General features: G+C 40.4%; 1 protein-coding gene across 14 annotated transcripts in view; it reads right to left on the reverse strand.

The window, feature by feature from the left end:
• The window catches only part of COL12A1 (collagen type XII alpha 1 chain), a 113,658-nt gene that overhangs the window by 12,200 nt on the left and 75,019 nt on the right, over window positions 1-26,439 (reverse strand). For all 14 annotated transcript variants that reach the window (XM_035109599.3, XM_035109590.3, XM_035109592.3 and 11 more), the window contains 22 exons: window positions 26,278-26,397; window positions 25,942-26,088; window positions 25,305-25,421; window positions 24,213-24,359; window positions 23,120-23,194; window positions 22,557-22,696; window positions 21,122-21,245; window positions 19,791-19,934; window positions 18,827-18,991; window positions 18,328-18,366; window positions 18,065-18,203; window positions 16,439-16,581; window positions 15,175-15,284; window positions 11,618-11,767; window positions 10,357-10,434; window positions 8,670-8,756; window positions 7,273-7,326; window positions 6,248-6,343; window positions 5,634-5,687; window positions 4,963-5,016; window positions 3,196-3,249; window positions 578-649 (listed from right to left, as the gene is read on the reverse strand). In XM_035109599.3, the coding sequence (XP_034965490.2) occupies window positions 578-649; window positions 3,196-3,249; window positions 4,963-5,016; window positions 5,634-5,687; window positions 6,248-6,343; window positions 7,273-7,326; window positions 8,670-8,756; window positions 10,357-10,434; window positions 11,618-11,767; window positions 15,175-15,284; window positions 16,439-16,581; window positions 18,065-18,203; window positions 18,328-18,366; window positions 18,827-18,991; window positions 19,791-19,934; window positions 21,122-21,245; window positions 22,557-22,696; window positions 23,120-23,194; window positions 24,213-24,359; window positions 25,305-25,421; window positions 25,942-26,088; window positions 26,278-26,397 (2,309 nt within the window). The remainder of the gene's footprint in view (window positions 1-577; window positions 650-3,195; window positions 3,250-4,962; window positions 5,017-5,633; window positions 5,688-6,247; window positions 6,344-7,272; window positions 7,327-8,669; window positions 8,757-10,356; window positions 10,435-11,617; window positions 11,768-15,174; window positions 15,285-16,438; window positions 16,582-18,064; window positions 18,204-18,327; window positions 18,367-18,826; window positions 18,992-19,790; window positions 19,935-21,121; window positions 21,246-22,556; window positions 22,697-23,119; window positions 23,195-24,212; window positions 24,360-25,304; window positions 25,422-25,941; window positions 26,089-26,277; window positions 26,398-26,439) is intronic.

Raw genomic sequence — 26,439 nt, forward strand, 5'->3', positions numbered from 1 at the left:
TGCAAACGTTGCAACCTTTGGTACCAAGTGCATAACTTTCTAATAGCTGCCTTGACAAAATCAGACAGATTGGCTCTGGCAATGCTGCTGGGACAATCTCTTGATCCCTCATCTAGTATCAGATTCTAGACAGAACCCACAACACAACACCGAGGCTCCACTGTAAACATTCAAACTTTTTCAAACCAACAAGCCCCCAGAATGCTACATATAAAAATTTCCACCTTAGGGAAGCACATCATACTTGACTGTGCTTAAAAAAGAATAATTCCAGTAATTCTGCTGATTTAGCTCTGAGATGTTTACATAGTGCAGAAATATAAGCCTTGGCATGTGCAGCTTCTGCTCTCTTTTTAGTGGAAAGCTCTGACCACAATTTCCAGACCTGACTTAAATTGCAAAAAAAGATGTGCTGTAAGGAGTGAAGTTGCTGAAAATTAGACTTAACATAACTGAAAGTTATTAGCTGGTTGTGCTGATAGCCATTGTGTGATGCGAGTCTGAGAAAAGTCTATCTCAACGTTTGATGGTATCTTTAACAACAGATGCACTAAATGCCAATCATTGATTATCTTACCGGAGAGCCACGATCTCCTGGTTTTCCTGGTTTTCCAGTTGGGCCAGCAACTCCAGGAACTCCTGGGGCACCCTGCAAAAATGTACATTGAAAAGTTATACTAAGGAGGACATAATAATAGTCTGTTAAATCCAACAAACATGATACTCACCAAATGCAGGGAATGCATGTGAAAACTTTCCCTACTACTATTTGTTTTCATTTCCTCCCAATATGACACATCTTGTAACAAACAGTGAGCCTCTGTTTTATTTTTTTTAATGCTCTATGAACAAGTCAAGCTTGCATCTGGCAATAAACTTCTGTTTTTCTGGTCATCTCAACCCTGTCCCACCACCGCCACCTGCCCAATCAGTACTGGTGAAGAAATGCTGAACTGGCTCTAGGTCCCAACTGCTGTGGAAAGGTGAGACACTCAGTTGCTATAAAAAGGGAAGGAAATATCCAGGTATACAAAAAAGTTAATTAAGCCCAGTGTGTTTTGAACTACCGTAAGTTCTTCCTCAAAGGAACTGTGGAAAAACCAATTTCAATCTTGCTCTCTGAAATGTTTTGTAACAGTGTGAATTGGTTGATCCAAGGTTCATCTGAGGAATATTAATGCTTTGAGCTCAATATATGATGTATATGTATGCTTTTTTTCCAGGCAAAGCTCACTGGAACTCAGTTTCCGCACCTCTCAGGTGGACACCATTGCTATTATAAGAATTCCAGCACCTTTTCCTAGAAAAATAGCACTGGATATGTCTATGTCTATATATTTTGCACCTGGAAGTTTGCATCCTTGGACTTCTCTCTCTGCCCACTACCTCCTTCTCTATCAGTGCAGAGGGAGTCTCACGGTATCTCATGAGTACTCAGTTACCCTCCCAGGGAGCAAAGGATTAGTCTCTCACTTACTAATTAACAATTAGTATGGAAGTAATTAAATACCAGCATCTTAAAAGAAAATAATTTTTAATGCTTAGCCTATTGATTTTTCATGAAAAAGCATTGCCCTAGCAACTAACAGACTTTCTTTTAACAGATTTTCTAAGCAGCAGCAAAACACTCACATCTTTCTAATCACATCAAAGGAACAATTTCCATAAGAGAAATTTTCAAGCCTCATAAAACATTATGAAGCTTCTAGTATTCCCAAAGCTTAACTGTACTCAAAACGATTTCCTCTTGACTATTTTCCAGCATAATGAACATGTGCAGACCACATTAGATGCAGCCAGATTTTTTTCTTAATAAAACCTCCTGCATAACTAACTGTAGTCATCAGATCTTCTAAGTGGATAACAAACCATACAGGATTGATAGGAATAGGACTTAGAATGCAAGAAGGGAGTCAAAAGGGTGCACATTTTGCCAGACTGACATTACAGCAAAATTTGGCACTGAATAATTATGCAGAATTATATCAAACCAATTAGACCTGCAACAAAATGAAGTGTGCCAGCCAGCCAGCTATGACCTTTTCCAGGATACTCCTTTATATTACCCCTCCCTTGGTTTACTGTCCTCCCTTCCCCTTCAAGAATCAGTCAGCATTTCATAGCCACTGAGCATGCTCAGTCATCATTGGGCTAGGGGGCAGAGTTTCCCCTAACTCTGTTTTGTTTCCTGAGGTTTTTTGTATATGTACGAGCCCTAAGTTCATCCAAGCCTGTTGATACCACACACACACACACACCTCCCGTGTGTGTGTGTGTGTGTGTGTGTGTGTGTGTGCATGCATGCATGGTTGGTGGTGCTTTTGGCTACATAATAGTCTACATTTAGATGATGCCTATACAATAGTATGTTGTGAGTGCTGTGAGCAGTGATTCCTCTGTTGCTCCATCTGCTTGATGATCTGCCCAGAAGGTAAGGCAGGCAGAGTGGAAGGTTGGGTCAAGGCAATGTCATGAGAAAGACAGAAATGCCCAACCAGCTGCATTATAAAAGTTGGGGGGGGGGAGATGGTGTCAGAGGAGCAGACCAGAGTAAAAAGGAGATGGGGGTCAAGACAAGGGCATGAGGGATATTGTATATGGAGACAAGAGGGAAAGTAAAGGTAGCAGAGAAAGCAAAGGCAGAAGAGAAACACACAAAGAAGGAAAAGGCAGCACAGAAGTGGGTAGCTGAGAAGCATTGCCTCAAATGAACATCACCCAACAGGGAAGAAAGATATGGTGGAGAGTTCTGGGTGGAGGAAGGCATCTCAGTGGCAAGCTAAAAAGTGGCAAGCTAAAGTGGCAAGCTAAAAAGTGTGTGTGTGTGTGTGTGTGTGTGTGTGTGTGTGTGTGTGTGTGTGTAAGTGTAAGGGTCCTTATACTACAGATCCATAAGCATTACTGTCCAGGTAAACTACTGTACCAAACCCAGAGAGAGGTATTGTTGACAAGAGCCCTGAACTTAGAATGAGAATGAGACCAGATGGTCTGAAGATCCTTGGAACCTTTAGGGTTTGGGGCAAAAGAGGTTACATAGTTGTATTATTTAACCTGCTCAGGTAGTTATTTGCTGGCACAAACAATGAGGAGGTAGAGGGAAAACTATAACAGCAAACTGACTTTTACAAAGCTAATCCCTCCCCAATGTCAAAGCCCTACTCCAGTTAGCCCACAAACAGTCAAGCTAACACTTACTAATGGTCCAGGGGGTCCTCTTGGTCCAGTTGGGCCATCTTTTCCAGTAAAACCCTAGTTGAAAAGTGAAAGTTTATGTATTATTGTTTTGTTTCTTTAAAAAGATAAGCTAATTCCATGACAACTGGTTTAGGTTAATGTCCATTAACTATTAATATAGTTCTATACATTCTATACAAGATCTCAAAGCAGCTGTTTTATTACAAAAAAATTTCAGAAACAGACTGGAAAGGGAAGTTGCTGAATTGGAACTCATTACCAAGCTTAAGACCATGGAGCCACCTGGGATGAACAAAGACATAGGATTCTTATCTCATTATGCTTGATCAAGCTTTCTTTAGCACCTCAGCCCTTGCCCCCCCCCCCCGCAGGACCTATTGCAGTCATCAGCAGTCGTTAACAGCCATCAACAGGTTTACCACTCCTATCAGCCCATCTCCCATTCCCACCCACCCCCACCACCCTCTGAATATACATAAGGGTCTGGCTCTTCTGTTTCAGTGTACTGTATCTGAAGAAGTGTGCATGCACACGAAAGCTCATACCAAAATAAAAACTTAGTTGGTCTTTAAGGTGCTACTGAAGGAATTTTTTTATTTTGCTTCGACTCAGACCAACACGGCTACCTACCTGTAACTATTAATATATATGTTTAAAAGATATTGCCAGTCTAGGTGCTATTTAATTCTGTGCTTCAATTACAGTAACATCAACTAGTTATGTGCTTTTCTCTGATTAAGAATTCATGCTGAATACTAAAGCTCAATTACTTGTGAGGAAGTTCCAACATCATCATCTTCTCATGTGTTACACCTAAGACTCTGTTGTCCCTCTTTCTCCTGTTGTTTGCTTTCTCACACCCAGTCTTTTTTGTTAGTTGGCAGGATTCACCTAACCAGCCTTCTCAATGGAAGTTCTCTGCAAGGATGTCTGCTTCCACAATGGAGCTTTCCCCCACTCTTCAGATCATGCACCCCTTCACCCTACCCCCCAAAATGGCTGAGAATAATGAGCACTCATCCGAAAAGTCACACAAGAAAGAGAAACATTAACTAGTCAAAAGTAGTGGTCACAGCTGTCAATATTAATTTGAAATAGAAAGCACTATGTGATTTAGATAACCAGACAATTTCAAGAGAGTAGTTTATTTCTAATTCTAAAACTTTGGCTAAGTTCAGTACTGAGAGAGGAACAGCAGAGTCTTTACTCCAATGGTCAGCACAGTTTAACTTTTCACATACAATCAAAACCAACCTTAAGCATTTGGGTGGTGGTGATTATTATTTTTTAACTGCTGCCTCCCACCCATCTATTAGAGATTCTTTTTGTAGGTTTGGCAGGCTCTCTTCATTTATTCACCCTGACCCTGTGAAGTCCTGCTGAGGAAGTTCTACCCTATGCTATTCCTAAAATCAAGCCAGGTGGCTTCTGCTTACACAAAGTTCTCTGATGAAAATAATTACCAAGTAGGAAAAATATGTGTCTATTGCTTATACACCATCAAAGGTAGAAGTGCCATCCATATATTTATTTTGCCATGAGTACATGAAGAAGAAACACAATGTAAGTTAAAACACAGTTCATGTACAAGCATTGAAATGGTGCCCCTCACCGGCTCACCTACTTTTGGTACTCAAAAAGGATGTCCTACTCAAAACTAGCAAACTTCCATGTAGGGACTTGTTGTGTAACTAGGAATCTTTGTCCACCAATTGCACAGCCCTAGACCTACTTGATCATCAACAAATATAAAACAAAAATGCTTACCCTATCACCCGGCGGTCCCATTTGGCCAGGGGGACCAGGTAAGCCTGGAGATCCCTACAGAAGAAGAAAAATATTAATCAGAGAGAATTATTGAGTTATCCAATACAAGACACACATTTGAGAGTACCAACAAGCATAGAGGCAGAGGTGATCTGGTTGACACAGTTGACTTGGACTATCAAAAAGCTTTTGACAAGGTACATCAGCAAAGACACCTGAGTAAGCCTAGCAGCCACAGAGTAAAAGGAGAGGTCCTATTCTGGAGCAGGAACAGGTTACGTAGAAAGAAGCAGAGAGCAGGGATTAAGGAACAATTATCCAAATGAAGGGATATGGATAGTGAGACCTCTGAGCCTGAGATTCTTTTTGTGTGTGGTGGTGTCCAGATTTTCTGGGACTTTGATGCCTTCTTTGTTTCCTTAAAACCTAGTCCCATTTCCCAGTACCAATTCACAACTGATACATGATGTGGATCTGCACTTGTGTGCTCTTGTTTTATTATTTTGAAGTTCAATAGCATTTTGTCTCATCTGTTGAAGCGCAAGTGAAACTAAACAGAAACTTATGCATACCAGGCTACAAGTGAGAACTTAATTTATGTTAGCACTTATGGGAAGTGTGCAGCATAAGTAGCATGACCATATTATTATTTTTTAAAAAAGCAAACTTACTGAGCGACCAGGTAGTCCTGGCTCTCCAGCATCACCTTTCATCCCTTGACGACCCTAGGAGGAAATACTGCAAGTTTTAGAAGGTGCCATTCATCATGCAAACTGGGCTGGGAAGACTTGGAGTGATTCCCCCTTGAATCCCAGCCCCACAGTGTACAGCCCATCGCATTCACCAGACTGGGGGGCTTCTGGGGAAGACTGGACTGCTTCTTCCAGCCCCTTTGTCATTCTTTCCTCTGGTTTACCTACACAGCTTGCAACACATGATTTAGTTTATCAGAATACAGTGACGTGATTAACTATCAGAAAATAGTTCAGAGAATGCCAGATAATTGCCTAACCTTTTGAAAGCAAAAGAATTTATCTGAAAAGACACAGCAATGTTCCTTCTAAATCACCACAATAGCATGGCTATTACCATATTTTTGTGTAATCTGCCAGTATTGCAATGCTTATAAATATGATGTCATGTGCTAAAGCACTTATTCCCAGTATTTTCTACTATATGTGATGAAGAATGTCAAAACACAATAGTTTAAGAGTATCCGAGAGCTCTAAATATGGTATGCAGGCTATCTTGCACTCTCCAAAAACTAGAATGCCTGTTTACTCACTGGTTCTCCTGTAATGGAAAGTCCATTTGGCCCCTGTGGTCCTGGTGGTCCTTGAGGGCCTCTAGGTCCTACATCTCCATGAGCGCCAGGTGGCCCCTTAAAGTAGAAAAAGAGAGAAACCCATTTGCTAGCTAGCCTTTTATTCTTCCAAAGTGGTTATCTTAAAGAACATGCGTAAAAGATGGAGTCACATAATATGTTTTCACAAGGTGACAGCATTTATAAAAGGGCTGTCTAGAAATCTGAGGGTTTCACTGTGTTTCGGCCCTCTGCCGAAACTTTTTTTAGTGCATTCAGAAACACTGGTAGCTATCAGCTGAAGTAAAACTTTGCCTTGCTAGTGCACTTGTCACATTGTAGCAGCTTTATCAAAATATTATAAAGTTTAAAGGTATGAAAGATGATAAGCCACAAGTGTCGGCATTATTGCTTGGTGGCATTATTTGATACAAATATTGGTGCCTCCATTGTGATGTTGGCAAACACTGCCTCAGGTTCCTCCACAAAATTTATATGATGAACCAACCCCACATGACTTCCTGGAACAGGGAAGAACAATGCATGCAGCAGAACTGACATCCTTTCTTTTATATCTTCCTCACATGTGTACTAATGATAGAAACTGAAGGTAATTGAAAGGAAGCAAAGTGAGATACAGATACAGTATTATAATTTCACATAAATGAGGTTGATTTCAGAGGGAAAACTGTCGCAGAGTGAATTCTCAATAAAATTACTTCTCCCTGGTGTGTGTGTCTATATGGTACAGATATTTGCAACCATGTTTCTTGCATTCACAGTATACTAAAATGTAGCGTATGATGTGGTCCTAATACATATAGAACTAAATACAGATACTTAAACTTGCACCTTTAAATACTTTGTTAAAAGTCTCTTTTTTAAAACCAAAGGGAGGATACAAAGCAGTTACAAAACAATCCTGTGTACGTCTGCTCAGGAGTAAGTCCCGCTGATTTCAATAGGACTTACATCCACGTAAGTGTGTATTTTAGGCAGATACTCACAGAGGGCCCAGTTAAGCCTCTTTCGCCTCTTGGTCCCTTAGCACCTGGGCCTCCCTAAAACAAAAACATGCAAATAATGAGTATAGATAAATGGGCAGATAGACATGGAAGTCCAAAATCATATATGCATGCAAATATTACTTCTCGCAAGTAGCTGAATGGTGAAACAGGAGGTTTTGTCTGGGCTCATTCAATGCACAAATAGGGACTAACAAACTTTAGAACAACATATTGTGGGGCTGTGGGGTTCAAACTGCACACTACAAATCTATGATAAAAATACTAAAAACAACAAAGAAAGCTACGAAGTCTAGCTGTGGTTTTTCATCAGACTTGGCAGTTATATTGTTGCCCAATGTACACACACTGATTATTGCCAGTGCATCAATACTGCTGTAAAGGTTTCAGTAACACTTTGTGGTACCTAGAAAAGCCAATTTTAGCTCCCAATAGTACAACCAGCATTGCTGCCATAGTCATGTGTACAGTTATTGTTGTAGGAATGTGTTGGGTAGTAACATCACCATGGTGACAAGAAGCACTCCTCCATTGCACAAAAACAAAAGAAAATCGACATGCACGAAAGCCCACTGCCTGGGCTGTTTTTAAACATTTGCTAATAATTTTTAATACAGTAAAGAAATTGTGAATATATACCTCTTCATGCTGCGCGTCTATTACCATATAACTCTCTACAAATATAGTGTGGAAGGGTATCTGCTCCCACACAGTAATGTCTCACTATTTCAAGAGAAAGATCTTACTTTTAAAAATACCCTTTTACTTTGAATTGGTGCGCACTTCCCCTTCTGCAGTACATTCAACAACAAATTTATCTTTGTCCTTCCTTAAATTACCTCTTAGGAGTGAAATTAATCTGACCAGAAGTGTGATAATACAACCTTGTCAGTTTCACCACTTTGTTGTCTTGCTTGATAGCAGTAGAAGTCACTGCAGTTAGGAATAGAGGGAAACAGCTCCCCCCCCCCCCCGGCGACACTTCTACCCACCTCCCCCAATACTTTTGTATAATTATCAACAACCAGGCCTCCTCATTTGGCTCACCAGCCCATTTTGGCCATATGCAGTGCTTCAGACTTGCCACCAATCCAAATCCAAGGTTTCTGAAGTGCCAATTGTCAGGAGGACTTCAAAGTGCCCTACAGGGCTTTTTCCAAGGGACCCATTTCCTTACTCCTGTGCTAGAGCATCAACAGCCAAAAGCTAATTCTGGTGCTGCAGCTAATTTGGGTCCCTATGCTAGCGTGAACAGAGAGATCATCATCATTGATCTCTGCTTCCTGAAGTCATTGGAGTTCTGTGGATTCCAGTTTGTTAATCTGAGGTACTCTACAGAGTCACAGGTCTGGTAATCACAATGCAATAATTTTGCTTACAGCAGGTCCTGGAGGTCCTGGAGGTCCCACACTGTCTTGTGTGCATGTGCAAGCGTTTGGTAACGATGGGCATTTCGCTTCATCCCGCTGAAAATTAAAGGACAAACACCTGTCATTTCCCTGGAAATTTTTTTTAAAAGGGTGATCACCAACAGAATGGTTTCAAATATGTTTTTTTATTGTCTGTAGCATGTTTAAATTATATTTTTAAGGGCAGGCAGACAAAGAGAGAACTGAGACTCAAGGTTGCCTGGGAACCATGATGACTGGTGTGGAAGTCTTGCTGCTTAGTCCCAAATGCACATTGCTCATGGATGGAGCAAAATACTCAGCAGATGTTTTGCTACACTTTTTATGACTTCCTATATTCTAGGACTTATCCTTAGGACTAAAAACAGATTTAGATAAATGGATTTACCCATACACATAGTAATATGAATTAAAGAAATTCAGGTTGCTTATGTGTGCCATAAGGGGTTTCTCTAAAGGTGCATCCAGAGTAATAACTTCCATATAATCTGTGACTGATATGAGGAAAAATTCAATGCTGTCATCCTGCTTCTGAAACAGTTAATAATCCAACAGAAGTGTCTGAGAGCAGAAGAGAAAGATAAACAATATTCTCCAATCATTCTTTCTCCTAGAAGTCCCCTGTGCCACTTTCTGGAGTGTCCCCAAGCCTCTGTAACAGATTTCCAGGGCAGCTTGGGTTTCAGAAGGAAGGTAGTGTCAGAAAACCATTTTGAAGAACAAAAAAAGAGGACACATTTGCCAACTTTTACTTTTAACTATGGATTGCCATGACTCTACCAATGAAAAAGAGGATGTGTCCTGGAAAAAGAGAGCATATGTCTACTCAGAGCAGACACTGTTTGCACTCATTTGGGAAGAGGGATATTGAGTTTTCTTAAACAAATGAAAACTTTGGGGCAGAAGTCTAAAAGAAGTTGCAAGTCTCAAAATGGTACTGAAACAAACAAAAAACATGGATAACTTTAATAAGACAGTGAACTGCCCAGCATATTTTAGTAGAAATAGTTCTTCGGGGCACAAGGGTTCAATTTGTTATTCTTGTAAGACATCTCTTTTTCATCTTTTCTCCTCCCTCTGGGCAGAAGTCACAGAGTGTCCTCCACTTGACCATCGCTCAACCATTCTGCCTTCCTTATTTGAACTTTTCTTCCACCTTTAGCCCATTACAGATTAGTGCAAATTTACCCTTTTGAGTTTTGCCTGCTAATTTACAGTACACTAGCAGTAACTAAAACATGACTATTTCACCATCCCTTAGCCCAACTACCTCATTATTCCATCTCTAATTCGACTCACACATACACTCACTTAAAAAACCCCAACAGCATTTATGGGGATATGTATGAGTAGAATACGGAAAATTTAATGCTTATTTTAAAAATAAACCCTCAAATCTTGATATATGGGAAATATATCTGTAAAGGATAAAATTGGACTGAAATGTGGCCTGACTGTACCTAAGTTCAAAATAGCAGCATTTATAATACGGCTCTGGTAAAGTATCTGCATTCTTGCCCTCTGAGTCTCAGGATGATTCAGTCACAGAAGCAATTTGTCATTCCCAACAGGGACCTTTCAAACATATTCTTCTGCATTGTCCTCTGTGTAGGACTGGCTCAGATTGTTGACATGAGGTTTTAAAATTTATATTTACCCTAGAAGGAATGTCACAGCATCTATCTCTGCTAGTCCAAACGGCATTACATACAAAGTCGAAACTTTGGATCTCTAGCTGTAAGGCAAAAACACAAATGTCTTCAATGTTACATCTGTAGGAAATTTCAAAAACATAGTCATGCATGGCAATATTATGCAAGATACATTTTTGCCATTCAGCCAAGGCAGTAAAAATGCTATTCAGCAATATCCCATTGATGGCTACAGCATCAGGCAACATTGAATAAATGGTAACTTAATTGCATAGTTTGGATCACATACATTTTTAACAAAGCACACGTAAGATTTGTTTAATGCAATAAATGTCTTGCAGATTTATATATTAGTACATAAAAATAGCAGTGGGAGAAAGTTGTTCAAATAATAGAAATATTTTCCCAGCCAAAGACTATGCGACTCTAGCCCTTTCATGACTGAGTCATGCTACTGTTGACTCATATGTTGAGGCTACTAGATCAGAAGGCCAACTTCTATGACAAATGTCATGGGAATATCTTGATTAAGCACACTGATGCATTGTGGGTGGTTTCAATGCGAGGCCAGCAAACTCTAACTTGTTCATTTACATTTATATTTTGGTCTGAGAATACTCCAGTCAACTTCTCAGAGCTACAGCTTTTGGTTCATATGGTAATTTTGACTGAAACTTACCATTTACATTGTAACAAGAAGCAACCAAGTTCATCCATCTTGGACTGAACATTTGTCCTAAGTCAGTATAAAAGGAACTGACTTCATGGCATAAAATCGGTCCAGAGTTGGCAGATGAGTAGTTTTTTGTGATATGTTGACAGTGTCTTGTGTGTAATCCAAAGAGCATTATTTGGTGAAGTAGGGTATCACTATGAAAACTCATGCCACAATATATTTGTTTTTAAGATGCCACTCAAGTCTTGATTGTCATTAAGTATACCCTAAACCCTGCTCCTGCCAACGAAAGCATGTCAAAGTGCAAGTAGACAAATAGGTACCGCTCCAGCGGGAAGGTAAACAGCATTTCCGTGCGCTGCTCTGGTTTTGCCAGAAGTGGCTTTGTCATGCTGGCCACATGACCCGGAAGCTGTACCCCGGCTCCCTCTGTAATAAAGCGAGATAAGCGCCGCAACCCCAGAGTCATCCGCGACTGGACCTAATGGTCCCTTTACCTTTTAAAACATTGTAAGAAAACTCTTAATAAGGATTTCAAAATATATTTTGCATGTGCTTGGAACTGATAAAAAGTAAAGGTTGTTACTTACTGTTGCTGTTTTCCTGTCACCTTTCTGTAGTTTACCCAGTATTTCATAGCCATCAGTTGTGATATTTCCACCCTCTTTAATTGGTTTGTCCATTATTTCAAAGCAGTCAATGTAAATCTTAGCATTTGTGGGAGTTACAACAATATGAACCTGTAGAAAAATTATTAGAAAAATAACTAAATGCATGTATGTTTTTATACACCTTAGATTTGCTGTTTAAAGTTGTAAACTGTTTTGAAGGTATAGGGGCACTGATCTAGGCATGGGTCCTCCACATGCAAGGGCTTCTTTACTAAGAAAGGCAACAGCTCCATATACAAAGTTGTTCTTGGGACTTAAAAGTGGGTGCCCAAATTGGTGAGCATTGGTCCAGGCACTAAGGTCTGGATCAAGGTATGTAATTATTTATACAAATGGTTGAGGTGGCTAAGACCAACTATGACCATATGAGTAAAACATTATCGCAAAATATAGATAGAAGAATTTAAGTGAGGGTGGGTTTTGTTTTCTTCTTGTCCCAGAACTTTATTTTTCCATTTTTCCTTTCCCCACAACAGTAGTTGTATTTGAACAAAATGGGCTCACACGCTCCCCCCCACTCCTCTCCTCCTCTGGCATGACCACAAGGAAATCAAAAGCTTCCACTTCTGTTCTGAGATTAACCACAGTTTAGTGTATTGTCCAAACGCCAGACTGCATACTGCAGTTAAATTTAACTATGGCTAATAAAAATAAGACTAGCTCATCAACTACTTCACCATGGTTTGAAGTCAGCATGTTTCCACTAACTATAGTTAATAATAATCAGTTGTCTAGATTTGAGCAACATGACAAAACGACAGGTAATCAAAAGTGGATGGGAAGGCTTCCAGATTCCTTCTCACAGCAAAGGTGCAGAAGCTGGGAGAGCACACAGGCCTGGACAAAAGCTAAGCTCATTCTTGTAATGTTAAATATTTTTGTGGTCCCTAAAATATGGTTTAGCATTATTTCTGCAGCTGTCCAATGTCTTGGATTTAGCTACAGCCAGTAGAAGTTCAAATGCACAAGAGTTCCAAACACCTTTCCCATTCATAAAACTGGGTGAAATAGATGGGATGGGGTGGAGAGGATAAGGTTCCTCATTTTTACAATACTAGCCTGAGAACTTGAAGCATTAGATTTACTTATTCATAATCTTTTGGAAAAAAAACTGTGCTACCACCACATACTAGCATTTCACAAAAGGTATACCAAGAGTTCCATTTTGCATCTCTCTTATCCAATGTATATATATATATATATATATATATATATATATATATATATATACACACACATACATACACACTAAACTTCTGCTAGCTTACATACTGTTTGCTAGTCTCCATACTCTAGCAGAGGCCTTGCTTGGATAAAAGGGATATGCTTCTGTTGGAATACCTATATAACAAAATATCATGGGGCAGTGCCAAAAGCTGAGTAATACATTTGGACCACAAATTCATGAGAAATGGAAATCCATTCCAGCGCTGTTCAGCTTTCAAACAGAAGTTTTTTAAAGTTCCCTCCTCCAATTGTTTGAAACCTCATCAAGGGTTTCCTGCTATTTTACCACTTCAAGATCTGGATCTGTATTTCGGTGCACAGTTTATTTGTCATTATAACGTCATTTCTATAGCTGCATTAAGTTATGTTTAGCAGGAAGGAAAAATGTATATCATAGATGTTTATATTCATGATTTCTTAAACATTATTGACAATTTCTAATAAAAATTGAAACATCTGTTTATCCAGAATTAAATCCCATTACTTTAAATATTTGTTATTATATTATGTGGCACTAAATTGCTGCAAAAATGTCTGCAGATGCATCTAAATAACTATCCATGATGTTATATCTATTGACCGCTCCCAACATCAAATGGGGGGTGCCTTTTCCGTGGTCGCATGCAGCTTCTGGCAGTACAGCCTGGATTTCCCCCCCCCCCAGGCTGGACACCTGGAGGTGGCCACCTACCTCTGCCAGTTACCCAATCCCAGCTGGGAGGCATTGCCAGGAGAGAGTTGGCCAGGTAAGGGGAGGGATCGATCTAAAAGCTACCCATTATGTTATATCTATATACTTCCGTCCATGTATGTAGTCTGTTTATATAAAATATTTATAGCCTGCCCTTTATCAATGAAAGTGAGTATACGTTTCTTCTGCTGGAAAGCTAAGGCAAAGGCTGAGGGCCAACCTATGTATTAGAGACTAATTTCTTCTTCTATATTTTTTAAGCAGCTGTGAGAACTGAGGACTGGCTGAAGGGAGGAGCGACATGACCATTCCTGCCTCTGCTGCTCTGTGCAAAGTAACCCCATCCCAATACTTTTCTCCTGGGAAGGGAATAGATATGAGGACGTTATATCTCTTCGCCTGGTGATGAGACAGTAGCTGCAGGGGGCAATTTTCAGCATGTAAAGAGCAGAAAGCAAAAGCATTTACGTAGGAGCTCTTCCCTTCTCTCAGCCATCTGCTCCCAGTTCCAGCTTCCTGTGTCAGCTTTCTATTTTATTTTTTTTAAAGTGCTGCTAGCGAGAGCAATGGAACTTCTATCACATGTAGTTTGGTTCATAATGGTGAGGCAAAGGAATAAAAACCATATGGTTCTATAAGAGTTCTTTGAAACTCTTTTAATTACTGTATTACTAAGCCAACACTTTCCCAAAGAGGCTTGCTGGATTCATCCACTATCACTACAGCAATGCTACTCAACATCCAAAGAACTGTGCGAAAGCAAATTTTCCACAAGTAGCCAATATTAAGTTAGCTATTTTTCATCGAGTGAATGTATAACTCATTGAATGAACACCACAAAAATGTTTCATATTTTGGAAGGGTTCATTCCAATTTTTAAAAGTTTGGCATATTCTTAATATTGGATCTTTTTAAACATCAAAATCACCATACAAAAATCTGTTGCAATTTTCTTCTCTTTTGCTGCAGCTGGGGAGGTCACTTATTTCATGTGCACACACAAACAAACATGGTAATTCACTGCATAATTATCCAAACTCCTGTGCTGAGTTGTGCTGCACATAATAAGCAGATGACAGAAAATATGGGGTGCTGGATGTTGTGAAGCGCCCTAAAATATATGGGTATAAACTTTGCTATACAAATCTTAATTATCATCATTATCTATGCAGGAAGTGCAATTCTAGACCAGGTCTGAAGGTTCCTTCTCTTTAGCTTTGAAACATTCTTTCTAATGAATTACCCAATCTACTGATGACAAACAATACAATCCCACTGAGAAATCATAGCAGGCCCATATTATAGTATTTTCCACCTTTTAGCTGCAATTCTGAACTCACTTGCAATCAAGCCCCATTGAACTGGACATATTCAATATGTTAACTTATCATAAATATTCAATCTACATTAACAGTATAAGCTCAAGAATATTTGCTTGAATTGACTTATAAATTATTATATTTATCTATATCTACTAACCAGCAACTACAGTATGGTTTTTGTTCTCAAGAAAATCACTTTTGTTCATAACAATTTGCACACAATTGTCAGCATTTACCTTGTGGAAACTTCCATAAAAGAGTTTCTTAACTTCATCACCTTCAAATGTTACTGTCTGAACCTCTCCTCTTGTGTCCTTGTTAAAGAATGATAATACTTTGCTGGATGCTGGGGGAGAAAAAACATTTTATTGACTATATGCATGGTTAATTAGTTACAGTTTTATAACAATCCATGCCCCCAGTAACATATGCAGTCTAATTTGATTAAACTTGTCACAAGCAGCAAAGAATGTATTACTAGGGCCAAATCAGGAATGTTTATTATCCACTTGTCTCGGGTTTACTAATAAAAAATAAACAGAAATAATACCAGATTAATGGACATTACACATTGTAAAGTACATTATTTGATGTCTTGGGGCCCAAATCAATATCAACCTATCATAAAACTTTAAATTGATAGGACACAATAAAGCTCACTGGCATAGAATGCAAGCCACTTACTGGAGCACTTTGGGCAAATATGCTTTGAGATAAGCCAAACACTGGGTTAAAACACCTGGTGCCAATGCTTGTTGCAGGTGGCTGAGAGATGAATGGCTTCTTGCAGCTCCCAACTTGCCAGTTTCCCTCCCTCAAAACTCAGACACCACATAGAAGTAGCATGATTTATGGCAGTTTAGCTCTGAAGGAAGATTATTTCAGTATAAAGATGAAAGCAAAACTTCCTGGTATTTACTTATTCTTTTAACATGCCACCAGAATATGATGAACTAGAGAAACATCTGGCTTAGTTGACTGCTCACAAATGCTGACCAACAAACAACATATCTACTGCTGGAACCCTGCCTGGCCTTTGATTATGCCGATTTAGGAGCATTGAATTAACATCCTTCTAGTTGGTGTACTTTGGTGAGCTGTATGATCATTGCTAGAGTTTCAAATCATAAAAATGGCAAGATCTTTCTCAAAGTTAGTGGCTGAGCCATTCCTAAGAACTTCTGTTTTTAAACCTCAGATTAAAGTATTTCTTGGATGATTTCATCCAAATAGAAGATTTCACAATCAGCTGCGGTTTTGCAAATACAGGGTCCAGGCAAATATTATGCAAATTGCACATAACTGTGGAAATTAGTTTTAGTCTACCTCAAAATTTCCTTCCCTGTTGATCTCTGGTACTGAACAAATATTGGATTACAACAATAAATATTTCACTAACGTTCTCAGCTTGCCAGATTGGGGAAGAAAACATGGGAATTTATCCATAAAGTTCCATTTAGAGATTCTATTCATACTATAAGCAGGGGAAATCATTCTTACGATCAAGAACAACTCCAACTTGTGGTTTGTAATCTCTGTCTGTTATCTGCCAAATTGCAAACGGTTCAGTGGGGGTGTCCGGAAGAAGGCGGAATAATAGTATGATAGTGTAAGCCTTTGGTAATCCATCTGGATGAATCTCCCTATTAAAGAAAGCATAGATTACTGCTCACTGAAAATGCATGAAAAAGGCTAAAGAACTTGATAATGTTTAATCTGAAACACAGAAAAGACTGTAGGAAAATGCCAACACACTGACATTTGCATTACAAATTTCACAATAAAGTTGTGGTTCACTCAAGATCCAGAACACACAGACCTTTGCTCAGCAGCTGATCACTCGCTCCACTCAAACCTCACAAAGAATGATGCAGTGAAGAGAATTCAAAAAGAAATTCTGAGAGAGCTACTTTGCATTTAAGACTTAAAGAAGCTCTCACCAGAAAGGGAGGAAAGGCTTATTTAAACTTCCCGATATCCTTCAGTTTGCCTATTTGACTGCTTTTCCTTCCCACTGTAAGGAAAAGCATTATGAATCTGAAATGTTTGGGAAGGGTACATAATTTGGTTCTTAATCATTCACTAGAACTGTATTAAATTCTAATTTTTGATAACCAAATGAGATAGATATCCAAACCATAGACTGAGCCTATAAGGCAAGTGTGAGGAACTTTTGGCTCTTCAGATGTTGCTAAATTACAACTCCCACCAGCCCCAACCCAGGTTCCACATGCCTGCTGTAAGGGGTAAGAGGCAATGGTGACAGAAACTGAAGTATAATCTTCAGGGTCATTAAGCAACAGGACCCTTAGAATTTGCCTGGAGAGGAGAAAGAGTAGCAGCAGAAATATTGTCAGGGAACTAGCTAGCAATAAGAGGCCAATAATGACTTTTGGGAGGCAATTCAAAAAGGAGAGCAATTCAGGGAGGGGGGGATTAGATGTAAATAAAGCTGTGAGTTCCTCTCACTTAGTACAATTTGCTGTGACTAAAGTAGTTCTCTAAGGTATAAAGTGAAGTTATTCATTAGACATCCCTAATGCTAGGGTTCGTACCTGGGACCTTCAAAAATATGTACTCCCCTCAAAAACTGTGGCTTTGTCTTGGCTATATACAGAGCACTGGCATGTTTCTGTAGGGCTTAGGAGCTTCAACCTTTCCAAACCATGCAACTGTTTTATTCTAATAAACCTTCAGAATTCCTCTCCTGTTGGCAAATTTGCTGGTGAGTCTGGGTGAAGAATATCTAGCAGCTAGCAATATACTGTATGGAACAACTACCATCATGCATCTATAGCTAAAATTTTCCCCACCACTAACCACTAATAGCTGAGTTTGAAACCGAATAATTACAACAGATTTCGATTGCCATGTCAATAAAAGCCTGTACAGTATAGGGAATGAAGAAACAAAGCAGGCCTGGAAATACTAAATATTTTAAGCAATAAGAAAAATGGTACATTGTTTAAGAAAGTTGTTGCAGTTCCTTTTGAGCATATTTCTTAATGTTGCAGACTAAGCAAAATATATCCCCCATCATTCCAGAAAGTTATGTGTTCCATGTAACCACACACAGCCAACTTTCCCCAGTTAAAAAAAGAAAAGAAGAAAGGTAGCACAGCTTACGTTGTGGGTTGGCTAACAAAGGCATTTTTATTAAGCCTGTATGCCACATAACTGGGGTAGGATCCTGACTGCAAGGAAACGCCTGGTACTGAAGCAAAATACTTCTCTGTTAAGTTGTAAGCTTCCAGCATCCTGAAGCCTGTATCATAAAGGAGAACATGTTTTTCATCGTTATTATTATTTTCAAAGAGAAAGAGACTTGTGGAATTTAGAAAATGTGAAGACACTTTACTAGGCTGCGATACTGGTATATAAATTCTTACCAGGAGAAGTGTACCCATCCAAGTACATGAGAGGGCAAGCTGAAACAGAAAAAGAAACATGTCAAATGAAATAATGAATGAGCCAGCAGCATTGTTGTTGGAAGGTGCACGGGGTTACTGCAGACTCTCCTCCTTTGGAAGTTTTCAGAGTGAGACTAGACAAGCTTATATATTGCAGATGCTTTGCCTGGGATTCTAAGAGTTTCAGCATGCACCTAATAAGCTGTTGTATGTACATGGGGCTCTCTGTTGATATTCCCTTTCCAGTGCAGCCCATCTCACTACATCAGAGGACAATCTGGACACCCCTCTTTGTTAAGAGCAGATTTATGCGGAGGAGGCATGAGGGAATGTGTTAGAAAGGGTGGTACTGAAAAGAATGCATACAGGGGGTTGTATCTAATTGTGTCCCTCCACTCATGGAAGGCTCTTTGATCACTAGAATCCAATAGGTAAATTTATTCTAAACAAGATTAGAGAGAAGTGGCATTTGACTTACTTGAGGTAGCTGTCTCACAAACAAAGGTGATGAGGTTATCCTCAATCTTTTCAAAAGCATCAAAGTCATCAACTATAAAGACATGGCGTTCACTGGGTTTGCTGGCGATCTTGGCCAGTTCATGGTAATCAACATCAGCCACACCAACAACAAAGACACTGAAACCTGAAAATGTAGTATCAATTGAGTTAGTAAGCAATCTGTTATGTGGGGATGACATACAACTCAAGGGAGACATGTAAAGTGTGTACGTTTATTGTTCCCTTTTAAAAAAAGAAAAAGAAAACATCATATCCTAGAGAGGTGACTAAATCTGTGGTGCATGGGCATGAGAAAGGCAGGTAGATATTTCTATAAATAAATAAATGTTCAAATAAAAAGCTTACATGTACAACAGAGTTTACCCAGGGTGAAATCCAACACTGCTTGAACAGATTTCCACTTGCACTACATGGCTTCCCCTTCCTCCCAAATCTTCTTCAAAGGATCCCCTGATGTGCAAGTGGAAATCTGCCCTCCTTGCACACGAACAGCACTGGATTCAGTCCACTGCAAAGTGATACAGTCATACCTCATGATACGTCCACTGTGGGTTGCGTCTTTTCAGGTTACGGACACGCCGAACCCAGAAGTCCCGGAACAGGTTACTTCCGGGTTCAGTGCGTCCGTAACCTGAGCGCATGTGCTGAAGCGCTAAATCGTGCTTTGCGCATGCGCAGATGTGGCGCTTCAGGATGCAGCCTTTTCATGTTGGGAACGGGCCTCAGGAACGGATCCTGTTTGCAACAAGAGGTACCACTGTACTGGATAAAGTGGTTTACAGATATCAGACTCTTAAATGTTCACTGACTATTTGAACTGTGTATACCGGTATTACAGCCTTCCTAACAATACAGAATCTGACATTTGACGAAGTTAGCGGAATTATGGTTGTACGAAGTTACGGCACGTGAAAGCAACTTACCAGAATGTTGTATGACAGCTGCAGCTTTCCTCACTTCATCCTGTGACCGACCATCAGTTACGACAACAAGTACCTTGGGAACTCCTTTCCTCATACCACTTTCCCATGTCAAGACCTTATCTTTGATAAATGTAAGAGCTTTGCCTGCAGATGGTGAAACAAAATTCATTGTGGTGATCGAACAAAAATGATAATCTTACCGTGTTTCTCATATTTTAAGGCATCCCTAAAAAATAAGGCATGGCAGGATTTTCATGACCTGGCGAAATATAAGGCATACCCCGAAAATAAGACGTAGCAGTACCGGGTTGTGGTGGGAGCAGGTCTGTGCAAAATACGGTACCGTAAGAAGAAAAGGAAGATGCCTCCTCGGAACCGGATGCCGCTGCCACGTGGAGCTCCGTCCGAGTGGGAGCCAGCAAGAGCTGCAGCACGCACAGCAAGAGCTGCAGCAGGAGCCTCAGTGCGAAGCCCGGCTACGGTAGAGCCTCAGCGCGCGGCGCCGGGACCCTGCTAGACCCGCAGCTCAAGCCGCGCAAAGCCCGGCAGCCGGCAGGAGCCGCGGCGGGCAAAGAACAAAGGATCGGGACCCTGCTAAGCAAAGCCCCAGCAGCCAGCAGGAGCCTTAGCGGGCAGTGCGCAAAGCCTGGGAGCTGGCTGGAGCCGCAGCTCAAAGCGCGCTCCTGATAAGCCCCGGCAGCCGGCAGGAGCCTTAGCGCGCAGCGCGCGAAGCCCGGGAGCTGGCTGGAGCCGCAGCTCAAAGCGCACTATCGGTAAGCCCCAGCAGCCAGCAGGAGCCTTAGCAGGCAGCGCGCGAAGCCCGGGAGCTGGCTGGAGCCGCAGCTCAATAAGACATCCCTTGAAAATAAGCCATGTTGTGTTTTTTTGAGAAAAAAATAAATATAAGACATGACTTATAATATGAGAAACACGGTTAGTAGCACACACATTAACATTGGAATGAAATTAAAAGGTTGTATCCAACTAAGTTATACTCAAAGCAGACCGACAGAAATTAATGTGCCTAAGTTAGTCATGTCCATTATTTTCAGTGGCTGAACTTTGGACTCAGCTATACAGCTGCAAATAAAATGTTTTAAGTGTGTTGTAAAGTGTATTGTACAAATGTGGTACTAGATGGCGATGGTGAGCTATGGCAAATTCAATATATTTTTCAAAACTTTTTTTAAAAAAGCATTTTCACTTTTTTTTCTATGTGTCTAGATTCCACCTCTGAGTAGGACTGACATTGGATACAACATCTTCTCTGTGAAGCATAGAGAACATGTTTGTATTTAAAAAAAACTGAACTCAAATCCTCCCACAAGTACCTGTTTTTGTGTTCCCTCCTCTATACCGAATATTCTGAAGTGCTCCTAGTGCCCGTGCCTTATCATCATATGTGTTCAAATGGAACTCAGACTTTGGATCATCACTGTATTGCACCAAAGAAACCTGAAACAGAAAATTAAATCTGGCATTATTGGGATGAATGCTCCAACAACACAATTTTGTTTGATACCACGGGGAGGGGGAGGGGTACAGGAAATGTTAATGAAGGATTTGGCACATATAAGAATGAGCTAGTCCAGGGGTCAGCAAACTTTTTCAGCAGGGGGCCGGTCCACTGTCCCTCAGACCTTGTGGGGGGCCGGACTATATTTTTTTTGGGGGGGGGAAATGAATGAATTCCTATGCCCCACAAATAACCCAGAGATGCATATTAAATAAAAGGACACATTCTACTCATGTAAAAACACCAGGCAGGCCCCACAAATAACCCAGAGATGCATTTTAAATAAAAGGACACATTCTACTCATGCAAAAACATGCTTATTCCTGGACCGTCCACGGGCCAGATTTAGAAGGTGATTGAGCCGCATCCGGCCCACGGGCCTTAGTTTGGGGACCCCTGAGCTAGTCCATGATTTGGAAGATGTGGGTGTGGTAGCCAGTTAAACAGTCTGCATCACATACAGGCTTACCTGCTTATCGGCAGTTACTACATGCATGCGGTGAAAGGGTTTTTCAAATAGCCAAGCTGTCTTTTGCAAGGTATGGTTTCTACAATCTAACAAGCATTTCACCATACTACAAAGTAAAGGATGCACGCACACACAAACATACCACATTGCTGAAAATCAAGCCACCCAAACTTTGAATGTCTTGCAAGTGGGAAAAACTGTAAGAGGCAACCCACCAAGGACAAGGTGGCCATTTGTCAAAGGCAGAAGGGTGTAAAGGGAAAAGTGTAGCAAAATATTGTGCACCTGTGCTACTCTTTTAAAGAATATTCAATCCTATGAGGGTCAGAATCAGTTTTGCCTCAAGCTAGCCAGTTTTGCCATCTGTTGAGGGTGGGGAAACTGAAGGTCTAGTGAATTGACTAATGCAAGGATAACAAATGTGGTACCCTGCAGATACTGAGGACTGCCACTCCCATCATCTCAGACAACTGGCAATGGTGACTGGGGCTTAGGGCCATTTGGGAAGCATAGGTGTCTCCCTATTACTGTATCTTCTTCCCCGGAATCAGCAAAATGCCCATCCATGAGCTGGAGAACACCTACGATCCACTCTTTCATGGTCATGGAAAGGGGATGATGCAATCCATAGTGCAAGCATGAAGACAGAATCTGGAAGCATGGGCTATAGACTGAATCACTTTTCTAGCTTTGGCTGAAATTGAAATCTAGCAGCTTCTTTTAAGAATCTTTAGAGTCTTGGTTTCTCTTGTTTATTACTAGACAGGAAGAATAGACAAACCTGAATTCCAGCAGGGTTGATTAGGTCAAAGGCTCCAACTGTATTAAAAACGAATTTCAGCACTTTGTGGAAATTGTCATCTCCAATACTCCAGGAAGCATCAGTCAAGAAGACTATATCTGCTTTGGCACCCTTGCATACTGAAAAAATTCATTGGATTCAGTTAAGTCATTTGACACATCCAGAATAATTAAGGACACTAAGATGATAATTTGAAGAATAGCATGTATCAAGCTTGTCAATGTAACATATAGAATACATCTAAAAAACCATTTTCCCCATTGGAATTCATGAAAAATACATTCAAAGGCTCAAATGCACCAAACATGTTTATAGAACTCAGACTAAGAACACAAACATGAACGCTCTGGAAACGTAAAAGACAAGGGACTACATGGGAAGAGTCAAATACAGTTTTAAGCAGAACTTACTTCTCTGAATTCACAAGCTATTATGAACGCCCTAAATTATAGTAACATCAGAGCCTTTAGTCAACAGTACTCTCAAAGCCCTGCTTTCATAGACATGGCAGAAATAAGATAAATGCTTTTGCATGCACCTACCATCTCGAGCAGGTGGGATTGTTGGAGGAGGAGGGGGAGTTGGTGGCTGAGTTGGTGGTTGTGTTGGCTTGATTACTGAAACAAAAATATTGAATTAAAATATTTTACATATTCAATATTCTTAACTTTGTGAGTTGCAATTAGTAATATCCACTGCAGAGAAATACAATTGATAGAAGTTCATTTGGTTGCAACTTAACTGACATGTCCATCTTTAAGAAAATACAGTCATACCTCGGGTTGCGAATGCTGTGGGTTACGCGTTTTCAGGTTGCACTCCGCGACAAACCCAGAAGTACCAGAACCCAGAACGGGTTACTTCCAGGTTTCGGCGCTCGCACATGTGCAGAAACACAAAATGACATCATGTGCATGCGCAGAAGCGCCAAATCGCATCCCGCGCATGCACAGACGCGGTGCTGCGGGTTGCGAACGCTGTGGGCTGCAAACGCACCTCCCGCACGGATCACGTTCGCAACCCGAGGTATGACTGTAAACTTCTGTTGTTCTTCGTATGCACACAGAGAGATGAGAGAGGTGGTGTTTTAAAATCATTTGTAATTCACCTTGTGTACCTAAAGAACTCTAATCATCCCACCTGGGACTGCAAAATCCTGGCAGGAGGTCAAGAAGTGCCAAGCACCTGGCTGGCAACAATATATGGTTGGTGAAAGATTTTGAGACATTGAGACATGCAGCAAGAAAAGGTTAGAATCCAAAAGTTTTAGGATCCCACCCCCATGGAAAATATATATGTTGCCCAATTCATGCATGAAATATCACAAATAGGAAACAAAGGAAAACTAGATGCTGCCTGATAGCTCAGTCAATAGAACATGAGACTCTTAATTTCAGGGTCTTGTGTTCAAGCCCCAAGTTGGGCAAAATATTTCTATAGGGGGACTAGATGATCCTCAAGGTCCCTCCCAACTCTACAATTCTAGGATTCCATGATTCCTTAAAAATACTACAATGTTTTTACAAGCTCGAGAATGATAATATCTCCAAGCACAATTACTTTGACCACATTCATCCAATGTACTTTAAATCTACATTACCACCACTACCACTCTTATTGTTATCTGCCACCTACATGTTCGTTCTCTTGTAGACACTGGAGGCCCCTCAAGGTTTGGAGTCTGAACAAACACAGTAGCATCATACTCTGTGTCTGGTGAAAGGCCAGTGAAACAGTGACTGGTTTCTGTTCCACGCACTGTAATTTCTTGCCCTCTGGATCCTGCAAATAAGTAAAATACAGTAATGACATTAAAATGCTTAGAACATAGAAGCTTTGGAATGCTTGCTGAATGGCTGAAAGCGGAAAACGAAGGTACATATAGCAAAGAAGGGAATGGTTGCTTCAATGGAGTGTTATGCTTAGCTTCCAGAACTTTTGGAAGAAGGTTTGGAGCATCTGGATTGCAGGTGGGTACTTAACAGTGCCAGGATGTGAAAAGGGAAAGGTGTGGAACAACTGATCTCCATAACAGCAGAGGAGAAGGATGGTTAGCAGGCAACGTGCTTCAAGATTTAAGTTCAGTCCTGCCTTTGATCTGCCCTAGTGTTTCTTAATACCCACATGTACCACATTTGTGAAAAATAAAAGGAATGAGGTTTTTTTGTTGTTGTTTTTTTAAAAAACTTTTCTCGTTTTGTAGTAGACACACTGCGGGAATAGCTGTGCTATAAAATTATATATTCATATCCTGCAACAAACAGGAGGGACACATGTAATAATGGGAGAGATATTACCCATACTGCTCAGCTACAAAACTCTTGAGGAGCAAAAATTATTTAAATGAAGGACAACTATGAAGAACAACTATGGAACAGCCTGAGGCAGAATATGTTGAAAGGAGGTGAACAACTTCCTATAAGCAATCAAACACTGGTACTATTTTATGGAGAGCTACAGGTATTTTCCCCAAGTGTTCCTGCTGCCTCCAGCCTTTCAATGATCAAGATCTCTAATGAGATTATCTGCCATATCCCTGGTTGGGAACACAACCCATTTGTTAAAGTTATCCCTCTTCAGAGGAAACTAGGAATGCAGGAAATGACAGTAGGGGTCTGTGAGAGGCACACTGACGGGAGATTCCTTGCTCTTCAAGGTTTAGGTGGAAATGTGTTACAGTCTTCACAATAGTTGCATGCAAAACCCAATATATATATATATATTTACCATCAGCTGGATTTAGCTTCAGTCTATAAGAAGTAGCTGCCCGATGAGCTGTCCATTTGATGCAGAAAGTGTCCCATCCCACATTATAACTTGTTAGGTCAGTGACATTTAAGTATACTGCAAAATTGAAAAATTTCCATGAACTACAAGATGAAAGCTAAAAGCAAATTCTGAAACTATGACAAACGTCTTTATTCTAAAAATACCACTTATTCTACCACAAGTAATAGGCTATTGAACTCATGCATATTTGTTTCACACTGTAACTAATTACTGTATGTGTACTGAGGGGAGGCAAGAATCACATTTTCTCAGCAACAGCAGGTTGCAGTTTTAGTACTTGGGGTATGTGATTTTATGATAATGAGAAATGTACTTGCATCCCTAACATAAAGCACAAGATAGCAGAATGGTGTTAGGTTCCCACACAGTAACCAAGAACTGCACATTTCCTGAACAATGCCATGTTTCTCTGAAAGCCCAGCATAATCCTCCAACACTACCTGTCCCATGGGGTAGGCATGCTCTAACCGGTGGAACCTCCCATCTGAGGTTATTTTTCTCACATCTACTAGCCCAGAAAAGGGTCCTCTGTATTAATATACAGTGAAACCAAAAGCATGAAAAGTAGTCTTACATGTAGTGCCTTGATCGACCAGAGGTGCACTGAGTCCAGAATCATACTGAGCATAAACATCTACATCATAGGAAGTACTAGGAGAAAGGTTGTGCAATGTATATGAAGTCACATCTCCAACAAACACCTCCATGGGCTCATTGGTACCTTAAAAGAAAAAATGGATTTTCATTTGCCTTAATGACAGCATATCTCCAGCTCCAGCTCCAATGACAGCTCAGAGAGAAGACTCATTTTCACATTCATATCAGTCACATTCTCATAGTGTATAAGTCTTGAAATGAACCAATATTAAATAATGTCAAGTATACTTGAATATCTTAAGCTCAGCCTTACCAACAGGTTTGTAGACAATTTTGTACCCAAGAACAGGAGATGGTGAAGGATCCCAGGCAACTCTGAACCGTGTGTACCATTCATCTGAAATGCGTATGTTCTGAGGTGACAGCAACCCAACTGAAGAAGACAAAAATTGAGTATAATGTTAGAATGCAGAAT

This window comes from Zootoca vivipara, chromosome 3 (assembly GCF_965207765.1).
Source record: "Zootoca vivipara chromosome 3, rZooViv2.hap1.1, whole genome shotgun sequence".
NCBI lineage: Eukaryota > Metazoa > Chordata > Lepidosauria > Squamata > Lacertidae > Zootoca > Zootoca vivipara.